The 22,542-nt window shown below is 49.0% G+C and overlaps 1 protein-coding gene, 10 non-coding genes and 1 pseudogene across 14 annotated transcripts; 11 read left to right on the top strand and 1 right to left on the bottom strand.

The window, feature by feature from the left end:
* Nucleotides 1-1,390: 1,390 nt before the first annotated feature.
* LOC148680771 (uncharacterized) lies at nucleotides 1,391-6,830 on the bottom strand. 4 transcript variants are annotated; one of them, XM_088650357.1, is made up of 10 exons: nucleotides 6,597-6,829; nucleotides 6,318-6,381; nucleotides 6,052-6,115; nucleotides 5,024-5,197; nucleotides 4,809-4,944; nucleotides 4,377-4,740; nucleotides 4,156-4,282; nucleotides 3,939-3,995; nucleotides 2,825-2,904; nucleotides 1,391-2,682 (listed from the first exon to the last, which is right to left on the bottom strand). In XM_088650357.1, exons 4-10 carry the CDS (start codon nucleotides 5,184-5,186, stop codon nucleotides 2,161-2,163), a joined length of 1,449 nt encoding a protein of 482 aa, XP_088506483.1. In that variant the 5' UTR covers nucleotides 5,187-5,197; nucleotides 6,052-6,115; nucleotides 6,318-6,381; nucleotides 6,597-6,829; the 3' UTR covers nucleotides 1,391-2,160. The 4 variants fall into 4 exon arrangements, with proteins under 4 accessions (XP_088506483.1, XP_088506484.1, XP_088506485.1 ...); XM_088650359.1 differs by having other exon boundaries at nucleotides 1,401-2,682; nucleotides 3,939-3,992; nucleotides 6,597-6,830; XM_088650358.1 differs by lacking the exon at nucleotides 6,318-6,381.
* LOC148680770 (U1 spliceosomal RNA) lies at nucleotides 6,774-6,922 on the top strand (annotated as a pseudogene).
* A 1,385-nt stretch (nucleotides 6,923-8,307) lies between these two features.
* Nucleotides 8,308-8,471, top strand: LOC148680769 (U1 spliceosomal RNA). Its single transcript, XR_015944554.1, has one exon. It is a non-coding gene; the product is annotated as a U1 spliceosomal RNA (small nuclear RNA).
* A 1,391-nt stretch (nucleotides 8,472-9,862) lies between these two features.
* Nucleotides 9,863-10,026, top strand: LOC148680768 (U1 spliceosomal RNA). The gene has a single exon (XR_015944104.1). It is a non-coding gene; the product is annotated as a U1 spliceosomal RNA (small nuclear RNA).
* A 1,391-nt stretch (nucleotides 10,027-11,417) lies between these two features.
* On the top strand, nucleotides 11,418-11,581 carry LOC148680767 (U1 spliceosomal RNA). Its single transcript, XR_015944536.1, has one exon. It is a non-coding gene; the product is annotated as a U1 spliceosomal RNA (small nuclear RNA).
* Nucleotides 11,582-12,972: 1,391 nt separating this feature from the next.
* Nucleotides 12,973-13,136, top strand: LOC148680766 (U1 spliceosomal RNA). The gene has a single exon (XR_015944509.1). It is a non-coding gene; the product is annotated as a U1 spliceosomal RNA (small nuclear RNA).
* Nucleotides 13,137-14,527: 1,391 nt separating this feature from the next.
* Nucleotides 14,528-14,691, top strand: LOC148680765 (U1 spliceosomal RNA). Its single transcript, XR_015944478.1, has one exon. It is a non-coding gene; the product is annotated as a U1 spliceosomal RNA (small nuclear RNA).
* Nucleotides 14,692-16,082: 1,391 nt separating this feature from the next.
* LOC141384142 (U1 spliceosomal RNA) lies at nucleotides 16,083-16,246 on the top strand. The gene has a single exon (XR_015486366.2). It is a non-coding gene; the product is annotated as a U1 spliceosomal RNA (small nuclear RNA).
* A 1,391-nt stretch (nucleotides 16,247-17,637) lies between these two features.
* LOC148680764 (U1 spliceosomal RNA) lies at nucleotides 17,638-17,801 on the top strand. The gene has a single exon (XR_015944445.1). It is a non-coding gene; the product is annotated as a U1 spliceosomal RNA (small nuclear RNA).
* Nucleotides 17,802-19,192: 1,391 nt separating this feature from the next.
* LOC148680763 (U1 spliceosomal RNA) lies at nucleotides 19,193-19,356 on the top strand. Its single transcript, XR_015944425.1, has one exon. It is a non-coding gene; the product is annotated as a U1 spliceosomal RNA (small nuclear RNA).
* A 1,391-nt stretch (nucleotides 19,357-20,747) lies between these two features.
* On the top strand, nucleotides 20,748-20,911 carry LOC148680762 (U1 spliceosomal RNA). Its single transcript, XR_015944400.1, has one exon. It is a non-coding gene; the product is annotated as a U1 spliceosomal RNA (small nuclear RNA).
* A 1,391-nt stretch (nucleotides 20,912-22,302) lies between these two features.
* Nucleotides 22,303-22,466, top strand: LOC148680761 (U1 spliceosomal RNA). Its single transcript, XR_015944370.1, has one exon. It is a non-coding gene; the product is annotated as a U1 spliceosomal RNA (small nuclear RNA).
* The last annotated feature ends 76 nt before the right edge of the window (nucleotides 22,467-22,542 follow it).

Genomic DNA, 22,542 nt, shown 5'->3' with positions numbered 1-22,542 from the left:
CATTTTTTGTGATTTTTTGTTATTTTTCAAAATATTTTCATTTTTTGTAATTTTTTGTGATTTTTCCAAAAATTACGATTTTTTGTTATTTTTCAAAAAAATTTCATTTTTTGTGATTTTTTTGTTATTTTTCAAAATATTTTCATTTTTTGTGATTTTCCAAAAATTTACATTTTTTTTTTTTTTGTTATTTTTCAAAAAGTTTTAAATTTTGGTTATTTTTCAAAAAAATTTATTTTTTGTGATTTTTCAAATAATGTTCATTTTTTGTTATTTTTCAAAAAATTTTCATTTTTTGTGATTTTTTGTTATTTTTCAAAATATTTTCATTTTTTGTGATTTTTGTTATTTTTCAAAAAATTTTCATTTTTTGTTATTTTTCAAAAAATTTACCTTTTTGTGTTTTTTTGTTATTTTTCAAAAAAATTCATTTTTTTCATTTCATTTCAAATTTAAATTTTCATTTTTTTTCATTTCATTTCAAATTTAAATTTTTTGTGATTTTTCAAAATATTTTCATTTTTTGTGATTTTTTTGTTATTTTTCAAAATATTTTCATTTTTTGTGATTTTTTTGTTATTTTTCAAAAAATTTTGATTTTTTGTTATTTTTCAAAAATTTTTCATTTTTTGTCATTTTTCAAAAAATTTTGATTTTTTGTTATTTTTCAGAAAATTTTCATTTTTTGTCATTTTTCAAAAATTTTTAATTTTTGATGATTTTTTGTTATTTTTCAAAAAGTTTTCATTTTTGGTTATTTTTCAAAAAATTTTATTTTTTGTGATTTTTCAAATAATGTTCATTTTTTGTTATTTTTCAAAAAATTTTCATTTTTTGTGATTTTTTGTTATTTTTCAAAATATTTTCATTTTTTGTGATTTTTTGTGATTTTTCCAAAAATTTCGATTTTTTGTTATTTTTCAAAAAAATTTCATTTTTTGTGATTTTTTTGTTATTTTTCAAAATATTTTCATTTTTTGTGATTTTCCAAAAATTTACATTTTTTTTATTTTTTGTTATTTTTCAAAAAGTTTTCAATTTTGGTTATTTTTAAAAAAATTTTACTTTTTGTGATTTTTCAAATAATGTTCATTTTTTGTTATTTTTCAAAAAATTTTCATTTTTTGTGATTTTTTGTTATTTTTCAAAATATTTTCATTTTTTGTGATTTTTTGTGATTTTTCCAAAAATTTAGATTTTTTGTTATTTTTCAAAAAATTTTCATTTTTTGTGATTTTTTTGTTATTTTTCAAAATATTTTCATTTTTTGTGATTTTCCAAAAATTTACATTTTTTTTTGTTATTTTTCAAAAAAAATTCATTTTTGTGATTTTTCAAAAAAATTTCATTTTTTGTGATTTTTTGTGATTTTTCAAAAAATTCGATTTTTTGTGATTTTTCAAAAAAAATTTATTTAACAGCCAAGAACTGTTGGTGACCCAGAGAGGAAATAGAACTGTCGGTGTTCTAATTTGTCTAATGTCCTTCATCAGATAGCCTCGAGTCCAACCCAAGCACTAGGCAACAGTGGCACTTTTATGGCTTTCTGACTGGTTACCTAACCTCCATCTCTGGGCACCGCTGTGGAGTCTTCCAGAATCTCACAATCCAGGAGGTTGAAGAGGCCTCCAGAAGCCCCGACGAGTCTGCTTATGTGATTAATGTGAGTATGGTGCAAGTAAGGTGGGGGTCACCAGTAGCATGCTCTCTCACTCACTGCTTGTTCTCTGATGGCAGATTACCACGCACAAGACAAACAGAGCCTTCGGGGCGGCGCAGTTGTCTCTAAACAGGTAGGAATACAGCTGGTTCTGCAGGTTTTTGGCGCTGCAGGCTGGTCTCCCCGGAGGGAGCCAGGCTACCTATTTCTTTTTCACTTCCAGAGCCAGTCCTTGTCGGACCCTGAACAAGTACTTTCAGTCTGCTTGGATCAGTTTGGGCCTTCCAGGCAAACCCACCTTTACTGACGTACGGACTGCGATCGCGACCCATGTGAGTATGCATGTGACGCCCCTGTAACTACCAGAGGCGGCTTCGATCCTAATCAAGCTTCTGTCTCTCTCCGACGCAGGCAAAGAATGCACACTCTTCAGAGGATCACCGCAAGGTGGCGCAATTCATGTGCCATGACACTTCAACCTCAGATAAGTACTACGCACTTCACCTCGGACCTCTCCAAGCACGCGAGCGCCGCAGACTGTTTGAAAGGGCCTTGGTGGAGGAGGAGGAGGATTGGGAGGCAGCGGGCACTGAAAGCCCCCCGCGGAAAGGGCGCAAGAGGACAGAGACTCCCGTGTCTCCCCTGGTAAAATCAGGAACTGATGAGGCTGATACAAGAGCCAATGAAGAAGCCAAGGCAGGAACTGATGAGGCTGATACAGGAGCCGATGAAGAAGACTGGCAAGGAACTGATGAGGCTGATGCAGGAGCCGATGAAGAAGCCGAGGCAAAAACTGATGAGGCTGATGCAGGAGCTGATGAAGAAGCCGAGGCAAAAACTGATGAGGCTGATGCAGGAGCCGATGAAGAAGCCGAGGCAAAAACGGACGAGGCTGATGCAGGAGCCGATGAAGAAGACTGGCAAGGAACTGATGAGGCTGATGCAGGAGCCGATGAAGAAGACTGGCCAGGAACTGATGAGGCTGATGCAGGAGCCTCCAATAAAGAAGTCGACGCAGGAGCCTTCAACAAAGTAAGTATAATAGTTAAAACCTTTTTCATTGACATAATCATACTTTTTGCACAGTCTCCCCATCTATGCTCACAAAACTGTATTCAGGAGTATATACACCACCTAATTGTGATGTACAAATGATAAACTTACAGCAGACAGTGGAGAGTCTGAGTGTGGCTTCTGTGAAAGATCTGCACAGGAACGTTTTCTTCTCTTTGCTTCCCCGGCTCCTAAATGAGCACAGTTGTGATTATCAGAAGACAGTGTCTTAGTGTGATGAATTTTATTTATTAATGCACACAGTTGAAGCCGGAATTATAAGCCCCCCTGTTAAATTTGAGTTTATTTTTCACAATTTATGTGTAATGGAGAGGGGACTTGTTCAGGCACATTTCTAAACATAATAGTTCTAATAACTTAATTTCTTATAATTTATCTTTACCATGATGACAGTATATAATATTGGGTCACACTTTACAATAAGGTTTCATTAGATAATGTATTTACTAACATGAACTAATTATGAACAATGCTTGTACAACATTTTTAATCATAGTTCAACATGTACTAATGCTTTATTAAAATAATATTTAATGCTTAGTTGATGGACTGCGAGTTGGCATGGATGACTGTAACACGAACAAATACTGTATTTAGTATATTGTTCATTGCTTGTTTATGGTAGTAAATGCTTTGACATTAACTAATACAAACTTGTTGTAAAGTGTCACCCTTTAGGGTAACACTTTAGAGTAATAGTTCATTAGTTAATATTAGTTAATGCATTTACTAACATGAACAAGAAATTTAATACATTAATTACAGTATTAATTTATCTTTGTTAATGATGTTATTTAAGTTAAATAACGTTAGTTCAATAATGCACTGTGCAACAAGCACAACTTTGGATTTTAATAATGCATTAATGTTGAACTGTAATTAATAAAGGCGGCACAAGATTGGCGACACTTAATGTTAGTAAATTGATTAACTAAAGGACTATTATACTGAAGTGTTACCATATTCAGCGTGAGAAAGTAAAGGCTTAACTAGCTTAACACTGTTTGTTCTGTAGCCAATAGAAAAACATAAATAATAAAACAAATAAAACTTTCTTCAGAAGATAATATACTATCCTAAGTACTGTGAACATGTCCTTGCTCCATTACCTTAAATAAATATTTCACAGGAGGGCCCTCAGCTGTAGTTCATGCTACAACAGTATGAATAAATGTTAATAAGTGACATTCATTATGTGATATACCTTGTCTTTCAGGGAAGCTGAGTGGTTTCTTCGGCAGACCGCCTTTGTCCTCAACTGCTAAAGGAGGAAAAAACAAAACACAAGATGGGCAAAAGTCAGTGTCAAAGCAGCAAGAAGACAATCTCATCAGCACAGTGTTTTGATATTGTGTGTAATTGATTTATTTATTAATAAAAGATTTATGCTATGGTACATGAACAATTAAAGTGATATACACCTTGTGCTTCGAAAGCACTGAGGGCTTCCACCAGTAGCGCATCATCCGCCCATCCACCATCACCTCTAGATCCCGACGAGCTGGAGCTGGCCGCCGCTGCAGGAAGAGGCCTGTCTTCTAGGGGTTTCTGTGAGTTACAGGTTGTAGTTTGCATGAAATGTTGCCAGCATGATATATATTTTTTAATAAAGTCACATTTAAAAGAAATAAATAAAACCTACCTCTTTGTTGAGAATGTACTGCCGGAACCGCTTCAGTGTCTTGACGCTGATGTCCTCCTCCTTCATCGTCAGCCACTGCCGCACAGAGCAGAACGCCTCCTGTGCCATCTTCTTTTCTTGGGCACTACCAGCTTGTGGATCCGCCTGCAGGGTCTTGTGCAGGCTGTACCACTGCCACATCTCCAGGAACGTGAAGGATCTGAAGCGGCCCTGACCGTAGATGGCCCTGTCGACGTTGACCTCGAGGTGGCAGGAAACCTGTGGAAACAGTTGCACATACTGTAACAGAAGATCCTTTATATACTCACCTGGGCCCTCTTTTCTTCCTTGATGGCGACGCTCCTTGATGTGTAGATCCAGCACACTGAAATTTCAAAAAGATAATTAATTTGTGTAAAAACAGCTTATACAAATGTATAGCAACATACTTACTATTTAATGTAGCCAACGTCGTTCTCCACCAGCCATTTAAAACTTTGTCCATTGTACTTGCCAAAGTTTAGAATGAGCTGGCCGAGATACTGGACCTCAGATGGCGCACAAGTAATGTGCTGGCATCTTTTTTTAGCTAAGACATAAAATAACATTAATGCAAATAACAGTCTGCAGTGTACGCATATGACAGAAACGCATAAATCAGATATTACCTTCCTCACAAGCAGTTTTTTTGTCCTGGCTAGTGTTCCGCTCGAAGCACCTCGTGCGAGAGGCCAGGGTCTTGGCGTCCTTCGATGCTTTAAGAAAGCACTGTTGTCTGTCCTGTGGCACACTGGTGTCAACAATGCTCAGGGTGGGCAACAGTGGATCCATGTCTAATTCACCTGTAAGAAGTATTCTTATAAACATCACAAATATAGAGAGGGAATATGGTCTTAGCTCTGAGCTCATGATAAAGTATTAAAAAAACATTTTGTGTGTTAAGTCTTTTTTTTCCATTTTTACATGTTTGATAATTAACAAATAAATGAAATATCATCAAAATAAATTATCTGACAAGGGTTAACAATGCTGACAGAGATGATGCATTTGACAGTGGCAATGAAAACATGAATTATCCTATCAATTGCTCTGTTATACATTTTTTTCAAATGCTTACAGTTGTATTTTGTGTTTTTTAAGGGGCAGCTATTAATATCAACCTCCATATGGCTGATATAAGGTAAGGTAAAATACATTCCAAGCATGTTAAATACATACTCTCATTAATATGATATCATTTACACATATAATACTTGAAATAACATAACAAATCATATTTCATGTATGCACATTTTCATTTTAAAGCTTATAGCAGTAATTGCTGAATATGTTTTTGTCCCAGGCCTTGAGAATCAGTGATATATTATTCAGTCTATGGCAATAACGATTTTACTATATTCTTATGATAACAAATACAGGTATTGGTCATATGTTTTGTCCCAGTTAAGATCTTAAGATGTTCTTCACTTCTCATAGTTACAACTAATGATAACAATCGCCATGGTAACATATATTGCTACATATAAAGGGATATTTATTTATCAGCATGTTTGTTTCTATATTATAATGAAACATCTGTGTATACTGAGCTATCAAACCGACGCGATCGTCGAAAATAATACAAAAGCTAAACTTTTTCAGGTTTTGTGCAGCCAAATATGCATTTAAATAATATCACAGTATAAAAACAACTTACCACACGAAATATCTTGGAAAGGTGAACTTTCTGACGGCACAGCGTCACCAGCACAGACCAAACACTGCACAAAGAGTGAGAGATTTCAAACGTGATGTGATCTTAGCAATATAAAAATAGCTTACCACACAAAATCTCTGTAATGGGTGAACGTCTGACGGCGCAGCGTCACACACACAGACAAAATACTGCACACACAGTAAAATATATCAAACGTGATGTGAGCAAAACATACTGTTTATCAGAACAGGATAAAAATAACCTACCACTATAAATCACTACAACAGGTGTACTTTATGACGGCGCAGCCTCACGAACACAGACAAAATGCTGCACAAAGAGTGAAATATTTCAAACGTGATGTGACCAAAACATACTGTGCATCAATATAACAGTATAAAAATAACTTATCACACAAAATCTCTATGACAGGTGTACTTTTTGAAGGCGCAGCCTCACGAATACTGCACAAAGAGTGAGATATTTCAAACGTGCCTTGACCAAAACATACTGTGCATCAATATAACAGTATAAAAATAACTTACCACACGAAATCACTTCAGCATATGAATTTATCTCGACAGCAGATGAACTCTCTGACCCGATCAATTGTGAGCGTCCAGAGCGAGAGAAACTTTAGAAAATCCTCAGCGCTGATTGGCCGTGATTTGAAACTTTAGACAATGCAGCCCTCCGATTGGCCCAGGGTCTAATCAAACTGTAGACAATCGCGGCTTTTCATTGGACAAGAGTCTACAGTCTACAGTTTACATTGCACGTTCAGTGGGCAGATGTCTGCGAATTCCCCAAATGTGGGAATCTCGACTGCATAATTTCTGGTAGTGGGGGACTGCGTTCGCGCTCTCCCCTGAGCACAGTGGTTCAAGACAGAGCTCAGGCGGTAGCGTCGGACCCGGCTGGAGACAAGTGGTGCTCGCTGCAGAGCCATTTGAGGAGAGCTGAGCTCCAGCGAGGGGGAGCTTAAGCTTGAGCTCCACCTTTTTTTGCACTTCTTTTACGAGTGATGTCACTGGGGTTAGGGGTGAGGTTGGTGTACGCATTAAAACAGTTTACAGGAGGAGGAGCGACAGCTCATGCTCCCCCTCGCTGGAGCTCAGCTCTCCTCGAATGGCTCTGCAGCGAGCACCCCCTCGCTGGAGCGGCGCTTCCCTCTCTTCCTCGTCCTCTGCCAAGCTTCTTTTGCTCCAGTAGAGCCGCGCGCGCCTGTGGAAGGCCTGCCCACCCGTCGCTAGAAGAGTCTGTTCTGACGCCGAAAACTACTCGAAAGGTCCCCCCTCAAAGCGGTTTGACCAGGTGAAGGAACACGCAAAGAGAGCCCCCGGTGGCTTTTGTCCGCCAAGCGAGTGTGCCCTGTGGAATGTCAGAATTTTATTTTTACCGGCCTGCCGCTGTTACTGACGGAACGAATGCAGACCGTGTGAAAGGTCATCATTTTATCTGCCATTAAGTAAGCGAACGCTTCTGCTCGGATCAGAGGTAACTTTGTTTCAAGAACTGCAATCTTTTGCGGACGTCTGTGGCCTTTTGGGCAGAGGGACGGTTCTAAACCAATCTGAACCAGAGGCAATTTCGCAGCCAGCCGTCGGTGGTTTCCTGTCCCAGGAATGTAAGGTGCTTGCAGCGGGAGGTTGTTTCGTTAGCGCTTCCGCTTTCGTCAGTGAAGTTCTTTTGCGGAACGTTTGTAGATCCCGTCGTCTTCTTCAAGCTATGTCGTTTGAGCACTGTGCTGATAGGCTGACGTGAGAAAACAGGACACAAAACATACAAGGCAAGAGTGCAAAGCACGGAGCTCTAGGCAAAGGCGGTCCGAACCGCAGCAAAGCAGGAGGTCGACATGTCCAAATAGACCAAATCAGAAACTAAGCAGAGAAAAACGGCATCTGTAGAGAAAGAAAACAGATGGAGGAAAAGAAAGAAAGAACAGGAGGATCCCCTCCCCTCCCCCCATAGAGGGTCTGTTATCCCCAGATCGAGTGCGTCCGGTGGAATCCATGTGTTGGCAGCCCCAACTGATGACAAAACACAAAGCAAGCATCTGGAGGAAGCTCAAACTCTTCATGCGTTGCCACAGTTACTAGCGAGTGGTTTGCAGGCACAGGCACGTCTGCTGTAAGTACAGCGCCGTCAGGAGACAGGGGTTGCTGGCCCATTCCCCATGCTCGGTGGCTGGGCATCACCGCCCTGGAGTACGGCCGATAGAAAACGGCGGCTGCCATTTGCGCCGCCCGGCAACTCATACTTACCTGGCAGGGGAGATACCATGATCAAGAAGGTGGTTCACCCAGGGCGAGGCTTGGCCATTGCACTCCGGCCACGCTGACCCCTGCGAATTCCCCAAATGTGGGAATCTCGACTGCATAATTTCTGGTAGTGGGGGACTGCGTTCGCGCTCTCCCCTGAGCACAGTGGTTCAAGACAGAGCTCAGGCGGTAGCGTCGGACCCGGCTGGAGCCAAGTGGTGCTCGCTGCAGAGCCATTTGAGGAGAGCTGAGCTCCAGCGAGGGGGAGCTTAAGCTTGAGCTCCACCTTTTTTTGCACTTCTTCTACGAGTGATGTCACTGGGGGTAGGGTTAGGGGTGGGGTTGGTGTACGCATTGAAACAGCTTACAGGAGGAGGAGCGACAGCTCATGCTCCCCCTCGCTGGAGCTCAGTTCTCCTCGAATGGCTCTGCAGCGAGCACCCCCTCGCTGGAGCGGCGCTTCCCTCTCTTCCTCGTCCTCTGCCAAGCCTCTTTTGCTCCAGTAGAGCCGCGCGCGCCTGTGGAAGGCCTGCCCACCCGTCGCTAGAAGAGTCTGTTCTGACGCCGAAAACTACTCGAAAGGTCCCCCCTCAAAGCGGTTTGACCAGGTGAAGGAACACGCAAAGAGAGCCCCCGGTGGCTTTTGTCCGCCAAGCGAGTGTGCCCTGTGGAATGTCAGAATTTTATTTTTACCGGCCTGCCGCTGTTACTGACGGAACGAATGCAGACCGTGTGAAAGGTCATCATTTTATCTGCCATTAAGTAAGCGAACGCTTCTGCTTGGATCAGAGGTAACTTTGTTTCAAGAACTGCAATCTTTTGCAGACGTCTGTGGCCTTTTGGGCAGAGGGACGGTTCTAAACCAATCTGAACCAGAGGCAATTTCGCAGCCAGCCGTCGGTGGTTTCCCGTCCCAGGAATGTAAGGTGCTTGCAGCGGGAGGTTGTTTCGTTAGCGCTTCCGCTGTCGTCAGTGAAGTTCTTTTGCGGAACGTTCGTAGATCCCGTCGTCTTCTTCAAGCTATGTCGTTTGAGCACTGTGCTGATAGGCTGACGTGAGAAAACAGGACACAAAACATACAAGGCAAGAGTGCAAAGCACGGAGCTCTAGGCAAAGGCGGTCCGAACCGCAGCAAAGCAGGAGGTCGACATGTCCAAATAGACCAAATCAGAAACTAAGCAGAGAAAAACGGCATCTGTAGAGAAAGAAAACAGATGGAGGAAAAGAAAGAAAGAACAGGAGGATCCCCTCCCCTCCCCCCATAGAGGGTCTGTTATCCCCAGATCGAGTGCGTCCGGTGGAATCCATGTGTTGGCAGCCCCAACTGATGACAAAACACAAAGCAAGCATCTGGAGGAAGCTCAAACTCTTCATGCGTTGCCACAGTTACTAGCGAGTGGTTTGCAGGCACAGGCACGTCTGCTGCAAGTACAGCGCCGTCAGGAGACAGGGGTTGCTGGCCCATTCCCCATGCTCGGTGGCTGGGCATCACCGCCCTGGAGTACGGCCGATAGAAAACGGCGGCTGCCATTTGCGCCGCCCGGCAACTCATACTTACCTGGCAGGGGAGATACCATGATCAAGAAGGTGGTTCACCCAGGGCGAGGCTTGGCCATTGCACTCCGGTCACGATGACCCCTGCGAATTCCCCAAATGTGGGAATCTCGACTGCATAATTTCTGGTAGTGGGGGACTGCGTTCGCGCTCTCCCCTGAGCACAGTGGTTCAAGACAGAGCTCAGGCGGTAGCGTCGGACCCGGCTGGAGCCAAGTGGTGCTCGCTGCAGAGCCATTTGAGGAGAGCTGAGCTCCAGCGAGGGGGAGCTTAAGCTTGAGCTCCACCTTTTTTTGCACTTCTTCTACGAGTGATGTCACTGGGGGTAGGGTTAGGGGTGGGGTTGGTGTACGCATTAAAACAGCTTACAGGAGGAGGAGCGACAGCTCATGCTCCCCCTCGCTGGAGCTCAGCTCTCCTCGAATGGCTCTGCAGCGAGCACCCCCTCGCTGGAGCGGCGCTTCCCTCTCTTCCTCGTCCTCTGCCAAGCTTCTTTTGCTCCAGTAGAGCCGCGCGCGCCTGTGGAAGGCCTGCCCACCCGTCGCTAGAAGAGTCTGTTCTGACGCCGAAAACTACTCGAAAGGTCCCCCCTCAAAGCGGTTTGACCAGGTGAAGGAACACGCAAAGAGAGCCCCCGGTGGCTTTTGTCCGCCAAGCGAGTGTGCCCTGTGGAATGTCAGAATTTTATTTTTACCGGCCTGCCGCTGTTACTGACGGAACGAATGCAGACCGTGTGAAAGGTCATCATTTTATCTGCCATTAAGTAAGCGAACGCTTCTGCTCGGATCAGAGGTAACTTTGTTTCAAGAACTGCAATCTTTTGCGGACGTCTGTGGCCTTTTGGGCAGAGGGACGGTTCTAAACCAATCTGAACCAGAGGCAATTTCGCAGCCAGCCGTCGGTGGTTTCCTGTCCCAGGAATGTAAGGTGCTTGCAGCGGGAGGTTGTTTCGTTAGCGCTTCCGCTTTCGTCAGTGAAGTTCTTTTGCGGAACGTTTGTAGATCCCGTCGTCTTCTTCAAGCTATGTCGTTTGAGCACTGTGCTGATAGGCTGACGTGAGAAAACAGGACACAAAACATACAAGGCAAGAGTGCAAAGCACGGAGCTCTAGGCAAAGGCGGTCCGAACCGCAGCAAAGCAGGAGGTCGACATGTCCAAATAGACCAAATCAGAAACTAAGCAGAGAAAAACGGCATCTGTAGAGAAAGAAAACAGATGGAGGAAAAGAAAGAAAGAACAGGAGGATCCCCTCCCCTCCCCCCATAGAGGGTCTGTTATCCCCAGATCGAGTGCGTCCGGTGGAATCCATGTGTTGGCAGCCCCAACTGATGACAAAACACAAAGCAAGCATCTGGAGGAAGCTCAAACTCTTCATGCGTTGCCACAGTTACTAGCGAGTGGTTTGCAGGCACAGGCACGTCTGCTGTAAGTACAGCGCCGTCAGGAGACAGGGGTTGCTGGCCCATTCCCCATGCTCGGTGGCTGGGCATCACCGCCCTGGAGTACGGCCGATAGAAAACGGCGGCTGCCATTTGCGCCGCCCGGCAACTCATACTTACCTGGCAGGGGAGATACCATGATCAAGAAGGTGGTTCACCCAGGGCGAGGCTTGGCCATTGCACTCCGGCCACGCTGACCCCTGCGAATTCCCCAAATGTGGGAATCTCGACTGCATAATTTCTGGTAGTGGGGGACTGCGTTCGCGCTCTCCCCTGAGCACAGTGGTTCAAGACAGAGCTCAGGCGGTAGCGTCGGACCCGGCTGGAGCCAAGTGGTGCTCGCTGCAGAGCCATTTGAGGAGAGCTGAGCTCCAGCGAGGGGGAGCTTAAGCTTGAGCTCCACCTTTTTTTGCACTTCTTCTACGAGTGATGTCACTGGGGGTAGGGTTAGGGGTGGGGTTGGTGTACGCATTGAAACAGCTTACAGGAGGAGGAGCGACAGCTCATGCTCCCCCTCGCTGGAGCTCAGTTCTCCTCGAATGGCTCTGCAGCGAGCACCCCCTCGCTGGAGCGGCGCTTCCCTCTCTTCCTCGTCCTCTGCCAAGCCTCTTTTGCTCCAGTAGAGCCGCGCGCGCCTGTGGAAGGCCTGCCCACCCGTCGCTAGAAGAGTCTGTTCTGACGCCGAAAACTACTCGAAAGGTCCCCCCTCAAAGCGGTTTGACCAGGTGAAGGAACACGCAAAGAGAGCCCCCGGTGGCTTTTGTCCGCCAAGCGAGTGTGCCCTGTGGAATGTCAGAATTTTATTTTTACCGGCCTGCCGCTGTTACTGACGGAACGAATGCAGACCGTGTGAAAGGTCATCATTTTATCTGCCATTAAGTAAGCGAACGCTTCTGCTCGGATCAGAGGTAACTTTGTTTCAAGAACTGCAATCTTTTGCAGACGTCTGTGGCCTTTTGGGCAGAGGGACGGTTCTAAACCAATCTGAACCAGAGGCAATTTCGCAGCCAGCCGTCGGTGGTTTCCCGTCCCAGGAATGTAAGGTGCTTGCAGTGGGAGGTTGTTTCGTTAGCGCTTCCGCTTTCGTCAGTGAAGTTCTTTTGCGGAACGTTTGTAGATCCCGTCGTCTTCTTCAAGCTATGTCGTTTGAGCACTGTGCTGATAGGCTGACGTGAGAAAACAGGACACAAAACATACAAGGCAAGAGTGCAAAGCACGGAGCTCTAGGCAAAGGCGGTCCGAACCGCAGCAAAGCAGGAGGTCGACATGTCCAAATAGACCAAATCAGAAACTAAGCAGAGAAAAACGGCATCTGTAGAGAAAGAAAACAGATGGAGGAAAAGAAAGAAAGAACAGGAGGATCCCCTCCCCTCCCCCCATAGAGGGTCTGTTATCCCCAGATCGAGTGCGTCCGGTGGAATCCATGTGTTGGCAGCCCCAACTGATGACAAAACACAAAGCAAGCATCTGGAGGAAGCTCAAACTCTTCATGCGTTGCCACAGTTACTAGCGAGTGGTTTGCAGGCACAGGCACGTCTGCTGCAAGTACAGCGCCGTCAGGAGACAGGGGTTGCTGGCCCATTCCCCATGCTCGGTGGCTGGGCATCACCGCCCTGGAGTACGGCCGATAGAAAACGGCGGCTGCCATTTGCGCCGCCCGGCAACTCATACTTACCTGGCAGGGGAGATACCATGATCAAGAAGGTGGTTCACCCAGGGCGAGGCTTGGCCATTGCACTCCGGCCACGCTGACCCCTGCGAATTCCCCAAATGTGGGAATCTCGACTGCATAATTTCTGGTAGTGGGGGACTGCGTTCGCGCTCTCCCCTGAGCACAGTGGTTCAAGACAGAGCTCAGGCGGTAGCGTCGGACCCGGCTGGAGCCAAGTGGTGCTCGCTGCAGAGCCATTTGAGGAGAGCTGAGCTCCAGCGAGGGGGAGCTTAAGCTTGAGCTCCACCTTTTTTTGCACTTCTTCTACGAGTGATGTCACTGGGGGTAGGGTTAGGGGTGGGGTTGGTGTACGCATTGAAACAGCTTACAGGAGGAGGAGCGACAGCTCATGCTCCCCCTCGCTGGAGCTCAGCTCTCCTCGAATGGCTCTGCAGCGAGCACCCCCTCGCTGGAGCGGCGCTTCCCTCTCTTCCTCGTCCTCTGCCAAGCCTCTTTTGCTCCAGTAGAGCCGCGCGCGCCTGTGGAAGGCCTGCCCACCCGTCGCTAGAAGAGTCTGTTCTGACGCCGAAAACTACTCGAAAGGTCCCCCCTCAAAGCGGTTTGACCAGGTGAAGGAACACGCAAAGAGAGCCCCCGGTGGCTTTTGTCCGCCAAGCGAGTGTGCCCTGTGGAATGTCAGAATTTTATTTTTACCGGCCTGCCGCTGTTATTGACGGAACGAATGCAGACCGTGTGAAAGGTCATCATTTTATCTGCCATTAAGTAAGCGAACGCTTCTGCTCGGATCAGAGGTAACTTTGTTTCAAGAACTGCAATCTTTTGCAGACGTCTGTGGCCTTTTGGGCAGAGGGACGGTTCTAAACCAATCTGAACCAGAGGCAATTTCGCAGCCAGCCGTCGGTGGTTTCCCGTCCCAGGAATGTAAGGTGCTTGCAGCGGGAGGTTGTTTCGTTAGCGCTTCCGCTTTCGTCAGTGAAGTTCTTTTGCGGAACGTTTGTAGATCCCGTCGTCTTCTTCAAGCTATGTCGTTTGAGCACTGTGCTGATAGGCTGACGTGAGAAAACAGGACACAAAACATACAAGGCAAGAGTGCAAAGCACGGAGCTCTAGGCAAAGGCGGTCCGAACCGCAGCAAAGCAGGAGGTCGACATGTCCAAATAGACCAAATCAGAAACTAAGCAGAGAAAAACGGCATCTGTAGAGAAAGAAAACAGATGGAGGAAAAGAAAGAAAGAACAGGAGGATCCCCTCCCCTCCCCCCATAGAGGGTCTGTTATCCCCAGATCGAGTGCGTCCGGTGGAATCCATGTGTTGGCAGCCCCAACTGATGACAAAACACAAAGCAAGCATCTGGAGGAAGCTCAAACTCTTCATGCGTTGCCACAGTTACTAGCGAGTGGTTTGCAGGCACAGGCACGTCTGCTGCAAGTACAGCGCCGTCAGGAGACAGGGGTTGCTGGCCCATTCCCCATGCTCGGTGGCTGGGCATCACCGCCCTGGAGTACGGCCGATAGAAAACGGCGGCTGCCATTTGCGCCGCCCGGCAACTCATACTTACCTGGCAGGGGAGATACCATGATCAAGAAGGTGGTTCACCCAGGGCGAGGCTTGGCCATTGCACTCCGGCCACGCTGACCCCTGCGAATTCCCCAAATGTGGGAATCTCGACTGCATAATTTCTGGTAGTGGGGGACTGCGTTCGCGCTCTCCCCTGAGCACAGTGGTTCAAGACAGAGCTCAGGCGGTAGCGTCGGACCCGGCTGGAGCCAAGTGGTGCTCGCTGCAGAGCCATTTGAGGAGAGCTGAGCTCCAGCGAGGGGGAGCTTAAGCTTGAGCTCCACCTTTTTTTGCACTTCTTCTACGAGTGATGTCACTGGGGGTAGGGTTAGGGGTGGGGTTGGTGTACGCATTGAAACAGCTTACAGGAGGAGGAGCGACAGCTCATGCTCCCCCTCGCTGGAGCTCAGCTCTCCTCGAATGGCTCTGCAGCGAGCACCCCCTCGCTGGAGCGGCGCTTCCCTCTCTTCCTCGTCCTCTGCCAAGCCTCTTTTGCTCCAGTAGAGCCGCGCGCGCCTGTGGAAGGCCTGCCCACCCGTCGCTAGAAGAGTCTGTTCTGACGCCGAAAACTACTCGAAAGGTCCCCCCTCAAAGCGGTTTGACCAGGTGAAGGAACACGCAAAGAGAGCCCCCGGTGGCTTTTGTCCGCCAAGCGAGTGTGCCCTGTGGAATGTCAGAATTTTATTTTTACCGGCCTGCCGCTGTTACTGACGGAACGAATGCAGACCGTGTGAAAGGTCATCATTTTATCTGCCATTAAGTAAGCGAACGCTTCTGCTCGGATCAGAGGTAACTTTGTTTCAAGAACTGCAATCTTTTGCAGACGTCTGTGGCCTTTTGGGCAGAGGGACGGTTCTAAACCAATCTGAACCAGAGGCAATTTCGCAGCCAGCCGTCGGTGGTTTCCCGTCCCAGGAATGTAAGGTGCTTGCAGCGGGAGGTTGTTTCGTTAGCGCTTCCGCTGTCGTCAGTGAAGTTCTTTTGCGGAACGTTCGTAGATCCCGTCGTCTTCTTCAAGCTATGTCGTTTGAGCACTGTGCTGATAGGCTGACGTGAGAAAACAGGACACAAAACATACAAGGCAAGAGTGCAAAGCACGGAGCTCTAGGCAAAGGCGGTCCGAACCGCAGCAAAGCAGGAGGTCGACATGTCCAAATAGACCAAATCAGAAACTAAGCAGAGAAAAACGGCATCTGTAGAGAAAGAAAACAGATGGAGGAAAAGAAAGAAAGAACAGGAGGATCCCCTCCCCTCCCCCCATAGAGGGTCTGTTATCCCCAGATCGAGTGCGTCCGGTGGAATCCATGTGTTGGCAGCCCCAACTGATGACAAAACACAAAGCAAGCATTTGGAGGAAGCTCAAACTCTTCATGCGTTGCCACAGTTACTAGCGAGTGGTTTGCAGGCACAGGCACGTCTGCTGCAAGTACAGCGCCGTCAGGAGACAGGGGTTGCTGGCCCATTCCCCATGCTCGGTGGCTGGGCATCACCGCCCTGGAGTACGGCCGATAGAAAACGGCGGCTGCCATTTGCGCCGCCCGGCAACTCATACTTACCTGGCAGGGGAGATACCATGATCAAGAAGATGGTTCACCCAGGGCGAGGCTTGGCCATTGCACTCCGGCCACGCTGACCCCTGCGAATTCCCCAAATGTGGGAATCTCGACTGCATAATTTCTGGTAGTGGGGGACTGCGTTCGCGCTCTCCCCTGAGCACAGTGGTTCAAGACAGAGCTCAGGCGGTAGCGTCGGACCCGGCTGGAGCCAAGTGGTGCTCGCTGCAGAGCCATTTGAGGAGAGCTGAGCTCCAGCGAGGGGGAGCTTAAGCTTGAGCTCCACCTTTTTTTGCACTTCTTCTACGAGTGATGTCACTGGGGGTAGGGTTAGGGGTGGGGTTGGTGTACGCATTGAAACAGCTTACAGGAGGAGGAGCGACAGCTCATGCTCCCCCTCGCTGGAGCTCAGCTCTCCTCGAATGGCTCTGCAGCGAGCACCCCCTCGCTGGAGCGGCGCTTCCCTCTCTTCCTCGTCCTCTGCCAAGCCTCTTTTGCTCCAGTAGAGCCGCGCGCGCCTGTGGAAGGCCTGCCCACCCGTCGCTAGAAGAGTCTGTTCTGACGCCGAAAACTACTCGAAAGGTCCCCCCTCAAAGCGGTTTGACCAGGTGAAGGAACACGCAAAGAGAGCCCCCGGTGGCTTTTGTCCGCCAAGCGAGTGTGCCCTGTGGAATGTCAGAATTTTATTTTTACCGGCCTGCCGCTGTTACTGACGGAACGAATGCAGACCGTGTGAAAGGTCATCATTTTATCTGCCATTAAGTAAGCGAACGCTTCTGCTCGGATCAGAGGTAACTTTGTTTCAAGAACTGCAATCTTTTGCAGACGTCTGTGGCCTTTTGGGCAGAGGGACGGTTCTAAACCAATCTGAACCAGAGGCAATTTCGCAGCCAGCCGTCGGTGGTTTCCCGTCCCAGGAATGTAAGGTGCTTGCAGCGGGAGGTTGTTTCGTTAGCGCTTCCGCTTTCGTCAGTGAAGTTCTTTTGCGGAACGTTCGTAGATCCCGTCGTCTTCTTCAAGCTATGTCGTTTGAGCACTGTGCTGATAGGCTGACGTGAGAAAACAGGACACAAAACATACAAGGCAAGAGTGCAAAGCACGGAGCTCTAGGCAAAGGCGGTCCGAACCGCAGCAAAGCAGGAGGTCGACATGTCCAAATAGACCAAATCAGAAACTAAGCAGAGAAAAACGGCATCTGTAGAGAAAGAAAACAGATGGAGGAAAAGAAAGAAAGAACAGGAGGATCCCCTCCCCTCCCCCCATAGAGGGTCTGTTATCCCCAGATCGAGTGCGTCCGGTGGAATCCATGTGTTGGCAGCCCCAACTGATGACAAAACACAAAGCAAGCATCTGGAGGAAGCTCAAACTCTTCATGCGTTGCCACAGTTACTAGCGAGTGGTTTGCAGGCACAGGCACGTCTGCTGCAAGTACAGCGCCGTCAGGAGACAGGGGTTGCTGGCCCATTCCCCATGCTCGGTGGCTGGGCATCACCGCCCTGGAGTACGGCCGATAGAAAACGGCGGCTGCCATTTGCGCCGCCCGGCAACTCATACTTACCTGGCAGGGGAGATACCATGATCAAGAAGGTGGTTCACCCAGGGCGAGGCTTGGCCATTGCACTCCGGCCACGCTGACCCCTGCGAATTCCCCAAATGTGGGAATCTCGACTGCATAATTTCTGGTAGTGGGGGACTGCGTTCGCGCTCTCCCCTGAGCACAGTGGTTCAAGACAGAGCTCAGGCGGTAGCGTCGGACCCGGCTGGAGCCAAGTGGTGCTCGCTGCAGAGCCATTTGAGGAGAGCTGAGCTCCAGCGAGGGGGAGCTTAAGCTTGAGCTCCACCTTTTTTTGCACTTCTTCTACGAGTGATGTCACTGGGGGTAGGGTTAGGGGTGGGGTTGGTGTACGCATTGAAACAGCTTACAGGAGGAGGAGCGACAGCTCATGCTCCCCCTCGCTGGAGCTCAGCTCTCCTCGAATGGCTCTGCAGCGAGCACCCCCTCGCTGGAGCGGCGCTTCCCTCTCTTCCTCGTCCTCTGCCAAGCCTCTTTTGCTCCAGTAGAGCCGCGCGCGCCTGTGGAAGGCCTGCCCACCCGTCGCTAGAAGAGTCTGTTCTGACGCCGAAAACTACTCGAAAGGTCCCCCCTCAAAGCGGTTTGACCAGGTGAAGGAACACGCAAAGAGAGCCCCCGGTGGCTTTTGTCCGCCAAGCGAGTGTGCCCTGTGGAATGTCAGAATTTTATTTTTACCGGCCTGCCGCTGTTACTGACGGAACGAATGCAGACCGTGTGAAAGGTCATCATTTTATCTGCCATTAAGTAAGCGAACGCTTCTGCTCGGATCAGAGGTAACTTTGTTTCAAGAACTGCAATCTTTTGCAGACGTCTGTGGCCTTTTGGGCAGAGGGACGGTTCTAAACCAATCTGAACCAGAGGCAATTTCGCAGCCAGCCGTCGGTGGTTTCCCGTCCCAGGAATGTAAGGTGCTTGCAGCGGGAGGTTGTTTCGTTAGCGCTTCCGCTTTCGTCAGTGAAGTTCTTTTGCGGAACGTTCGTAGATCCCGTCGTCTTCTTCAAGCTATGTCGTTTGAGCACTGTGCTGATAGGCTGACGTGAGAAAACAGGACACAAAACATACAAGGCAAGAGTGCAAAGCACGGAGCTCTAGGCAAAGGCGGTCCGAACCGCAGCAAAGCAGGAGGTCGACATGTCCAAATAGACCAAATCAGAAACTAAGCAGAGAAAAACGGCATCTGTAGAGAAAGAAAACAGATGGAGGAAAAGAAAGAAAGAACAGGAGGATCCCCTCCCCTCCCCCCATAGAGGGTCTGTTATCCCCAGATCGAGTGCGTCCGGTGGAATCCATGTGTTGGCAGCCCCAACTGATGACAAAACACAAAGCAAGCATCTGGAGGAAGCTCAAACTCTTCATGCGTTGCCACAGTTACTAGCGAGTGGTTTGCAGGCACAGGCACGTCTGCTGCAAGTACAGCGCCGTCAGGAGACAGGGGTTGCTGGCCCATTCCCCATGCTCGGTGGCTGGGCATCACCGCCCTGGAGTACGGCCGATAGAAAACGGCGGCTGCCATTTGCGCCGCCCGGCAACACATACTTACCTGGCAGGGGAGATACCATGATCAAGAAGGTGGTTCACCCAGGGCGAGGCTTGGCCATTGCACTCCGGCCACGCTGACCCCTGCGAATTCCCCAAATGTGGGAATCTCGACTGCATAATTTCTGGTAGTGGGGGACTGCGTTCGCGCTCTCCCCTGAGCACAGTGGTTCAAGACAGAGCTCAGGCGGTAGCGTCGGACCCGGCTGGAGCCAAGTGGTGCTCGCTGCAGAGCCATTTGAGGAGAGCTGAGCTCCAGCGAGGGGGAGCTTAAGCTTGAGCTCCACCTTTTTTTGCACTTCTTCTACGAGTGATGTCACTGGGGGTAGGGTTAGGGGTGGGGTTGGTGTACGCATTGAAACAGCTTACAGGAGGAGGAGCGACAGCTCATGCTCCCCCTCGCTGGAGCTCAGCTCTCCTCGAATGGCTCTGCAGCGAGCACCCCCTCGCTGGAGCGGCGCTTCCCTCTCTTCCTCGTCCTCTGCCAAGCCTCTTTTGCTCCAGTAGAGCCGCGCGCGCCTGTGGAAGGCCTGCCCACCCGTCGCTAGAAGAGTCTGTTCTGACGCCGAAAACTACTCGAAAGGTCCCCCCTCAAAGCGGTTTGACCAGGTGAAGGAACACGCAAAGAGAGCCCCCGGTGGCTTTTGTCCGCCAAGCGAGTGTGCCCTGTGGAATGTCAGAATTTTATTTTTACCGGCCTGCCGCTGTTACTGACGGAACGAATGCAGACCGTGTGAAAGGTCATCATTTTATCTGCCATTAAGTAAGCGAACGCTTCTGCTCGGATCAGAGGTAACTTTGTTTCAAGAACTGCAATCTTTTGCAGACGTCTGTGGCCTTTTGGGCAGAGGGACGGTTCTAAACCAATCTGAACCAGAGGCAATTTCGCAGCCAGCCGTCGGTGGTTTCCCGTCCCAGGAATGTAAGGTGCTTGCAGCGGGAGGTTGTTTCGTTAGCGCTTCCGCTTTCGTCAGTGAAGTTCTTTTGCGGAACGTTCGTAGATCCCGTCGTCTTCTTCAAGCTATGTCGTTTGAGCACTGTGCTGATAGGCTGACGTGAGAAAACAGGACACAAAACATACAAGGCAAGAGTGCAAAGCACGGAGCTCTAGGCAAAGGCGGTCCGAACCGCAGCAAAGCAGGAGGTCGACATGTCCAAATAGACCAAATCAGAAACTAAGCAGAGAAAAACGGCATCTGTAGAGAAAGAAAACAGATGGAGGAAAAGAAAGAAAGAACAGGAGGATCCCCTCCCCTCCCCCCATAGAGGGTCTGTTATCCCCAGATCGAGTGCGTCCGGTGGAATCCATGTGTTGGCAGCCCCAACTGATGACAAAACACAAAGCAAGCATCTGGAGGAAGCTCAAACTCTTCATGCGTTGCCACAGTTACTAGCGAGTGGTTTGCAGGCACAGGCACGTCTGCTGCAAGTACAGCGCCGTCAGGAGACAGGGGTTGCTGGCCCATTCCCCATGCTCGGTGGCTGGGCATCACCGCCCTGGAGTACGGCCGATAGAAAACGGCGGCTGCCATTTGCGCCGCCCGGCAACTCATACTTACCTGGCAGGGGAGATACCATGATCAAGAAGGTGGTTCACCCAGGGCGAGGCTTGGCCATTGCACTCCGGCCACGCTGACCCCTGCGAATTCCCCAAATGTGGGAATCTCGACTGCATAATTTCTGGTAGTGGGGGACTGCGTTCGCGCTCTCCCCTGAGCACAGTGGTTCAAGACAGAGCTCAGGCGGTAGCGTCGGACCTGGCTGGAGCCAAGTGGTGCTCGCTGCAGAGCCATTTGAGGAGAGCTGAGCTCCAGCGAGGGGGAGCTTAAGCTTGAGCTCCACCTTTTTTTGCACTTCTTCTACGAGTGATGTCACTGGGGGTAGGGTTAGGGGTGGGGTTGGTGTACGCATTGAAACAGCTTACAGGAGGAGGAGCGACAGCTCATGCTCCCCCTCGCTGGAGCTCAGCTCTCCTCGAATGGCTCTGCAGCGAGCACCCCCTCGCTGGAGCGGCGCTTCCCTCTCTTCCTCGTCCTCTGCCAAGCCTCTTTTGCTCCAGTAGAGCCGCGCGCGCCTGTGGAAGGCCTGCCCACCCGTCGCTAGAAGAGTCTGTTCTGACGCCGAAAACTACTCGAAAGGTCCCCCCTCAAAGCGGTTTGACCAGGTGAAGGAACACGCAAAGAGAGCCCCCGGTGGCTTTTGTCCGCCAAGCGAGTGTGCCCTGTGGAATGTCAGAATTTTATTTTTACCGGCCTGCCGCTGTTACTGACGGAACGAATGCAGACCGTGTGAAAGGTCATCATTTTATCTGCCATTAAGTAAGCGAACGCTTCTGCTCGGATCAGAGGTAACTTTGTTTCAAGAACTGCAATCTTTTGCAGACGTCTGTGGCCTTTTGGGCAGAGGGACGGTTCTAAACCAATCTGAACCAGAGGCAATTTCGCAGCCAGCCGTCGGTGGTTTCCCGTCCCAGGAATGTAAGGTGCTTGCAGCGGGAGGTTGTTTCGTTAGCGCTTCCGCTTTCGTCAGTGAAGTTCTTTTGCGGAACGTTTGTAGATCCCGTCGTCTTCTTCAAGCTATGTCGTTTGAGCACTGTGCTGATAGGCTGACGTGAGAAAACAGGACACAAAACATACAAGGCAAGAGTGCAAAGCACGGAGCTCTAGGCAAAGGCGGTCCGAACCGCAGCAAAGCAGGAGGTCGACATGTCCAAATAGACCAAATCAGAAACTAAGCAGAGAAAAACGGCATCTGTAGAGAAAGAAAACAGATGGAGGAAAAGAAAGAAAGAACAGGAGGATCCCCTCCCCTCCCCCCATAGAGGGTCTGTTATCCCCAGATCGAGTGCGTCCGGTGGAATCCATGTGTTGGCAGCCCCAACTGATGACAAAACACAAAGCAAGCATCTGGAGGAAGCTCAAACTCTTCATGCGTTGCCACAGTTACTAGCGAGTGGTTTGCAGGCACAGGCACGTCTGCTGCAAGTACAGCGCCGTCAGGAGACAGGGGTTGCTGGCCCATTCCCCATGCTCGGTGGCTGGGCATCACCGCCCTGGAGTACGGCCGATAGAAAACGGCGGCTGCCATTTGCGCCGCCCGGCAACTCATACTTACCTGGCAGGGGAGATACCATGATCAAGAAGGTGGTTCACCCAGGGCGAGGCTTGGCCATTGCACTCCGGCCACGCTGACCCCTGCGAATTCCCCAAATGTGGGAATCTCGACTGCATAATTTCTGGTAGTGGGGGACTGCGTTCGCGCTCTCCCCTGAGCACAGTGGTTCAAGACAGAGCTCAGGCGGTAGCGTCGGACCCGGCTGGAGCCAAGTGGTGCTCGCTGCAGAGCC

This window comes from Danio rerio, chromosome 4 (genome assembly GCF_052040795.2).
Source record: "Danio rerio strain M-AB ecotype USA chromosome 4, GRCz13ab, whole genome shotgun sequence".
Taxonomy (NCBI): Eukaryota; Metazoa; Chordata; class Actinopteri; order Cypriniformes; family Danionidae; genus Danio; species Danio rerio.
Note: the sequence above shows the minus strand (reverse complement) of the source record. Positions and strands in the feature narration are given on the sequence as shown.

Coding starts and splice junctions, on each gene's coding strand:
- LOC148680771 (XM_088650357.1), bottom strand. CDS start 5,186: ATGGATCCACTGTTGCCCACCCTGAGCATTGTTGACACCAGTGTGCCA. Junction 4,945..5,023: donor AAAAACTGCTTGTGAGGAAG/GTAATATCTGAT, acceptor TTTATGTCTTAG/CTAAAAAAAGATGCCAGCAC. Junction 4,741..4,808: donor GACGTTGGCTACATTAAATA/GTAAGTATGTTG, acceptor TTGAAATTTCAG/TGTGCTGGATCTACACATCA.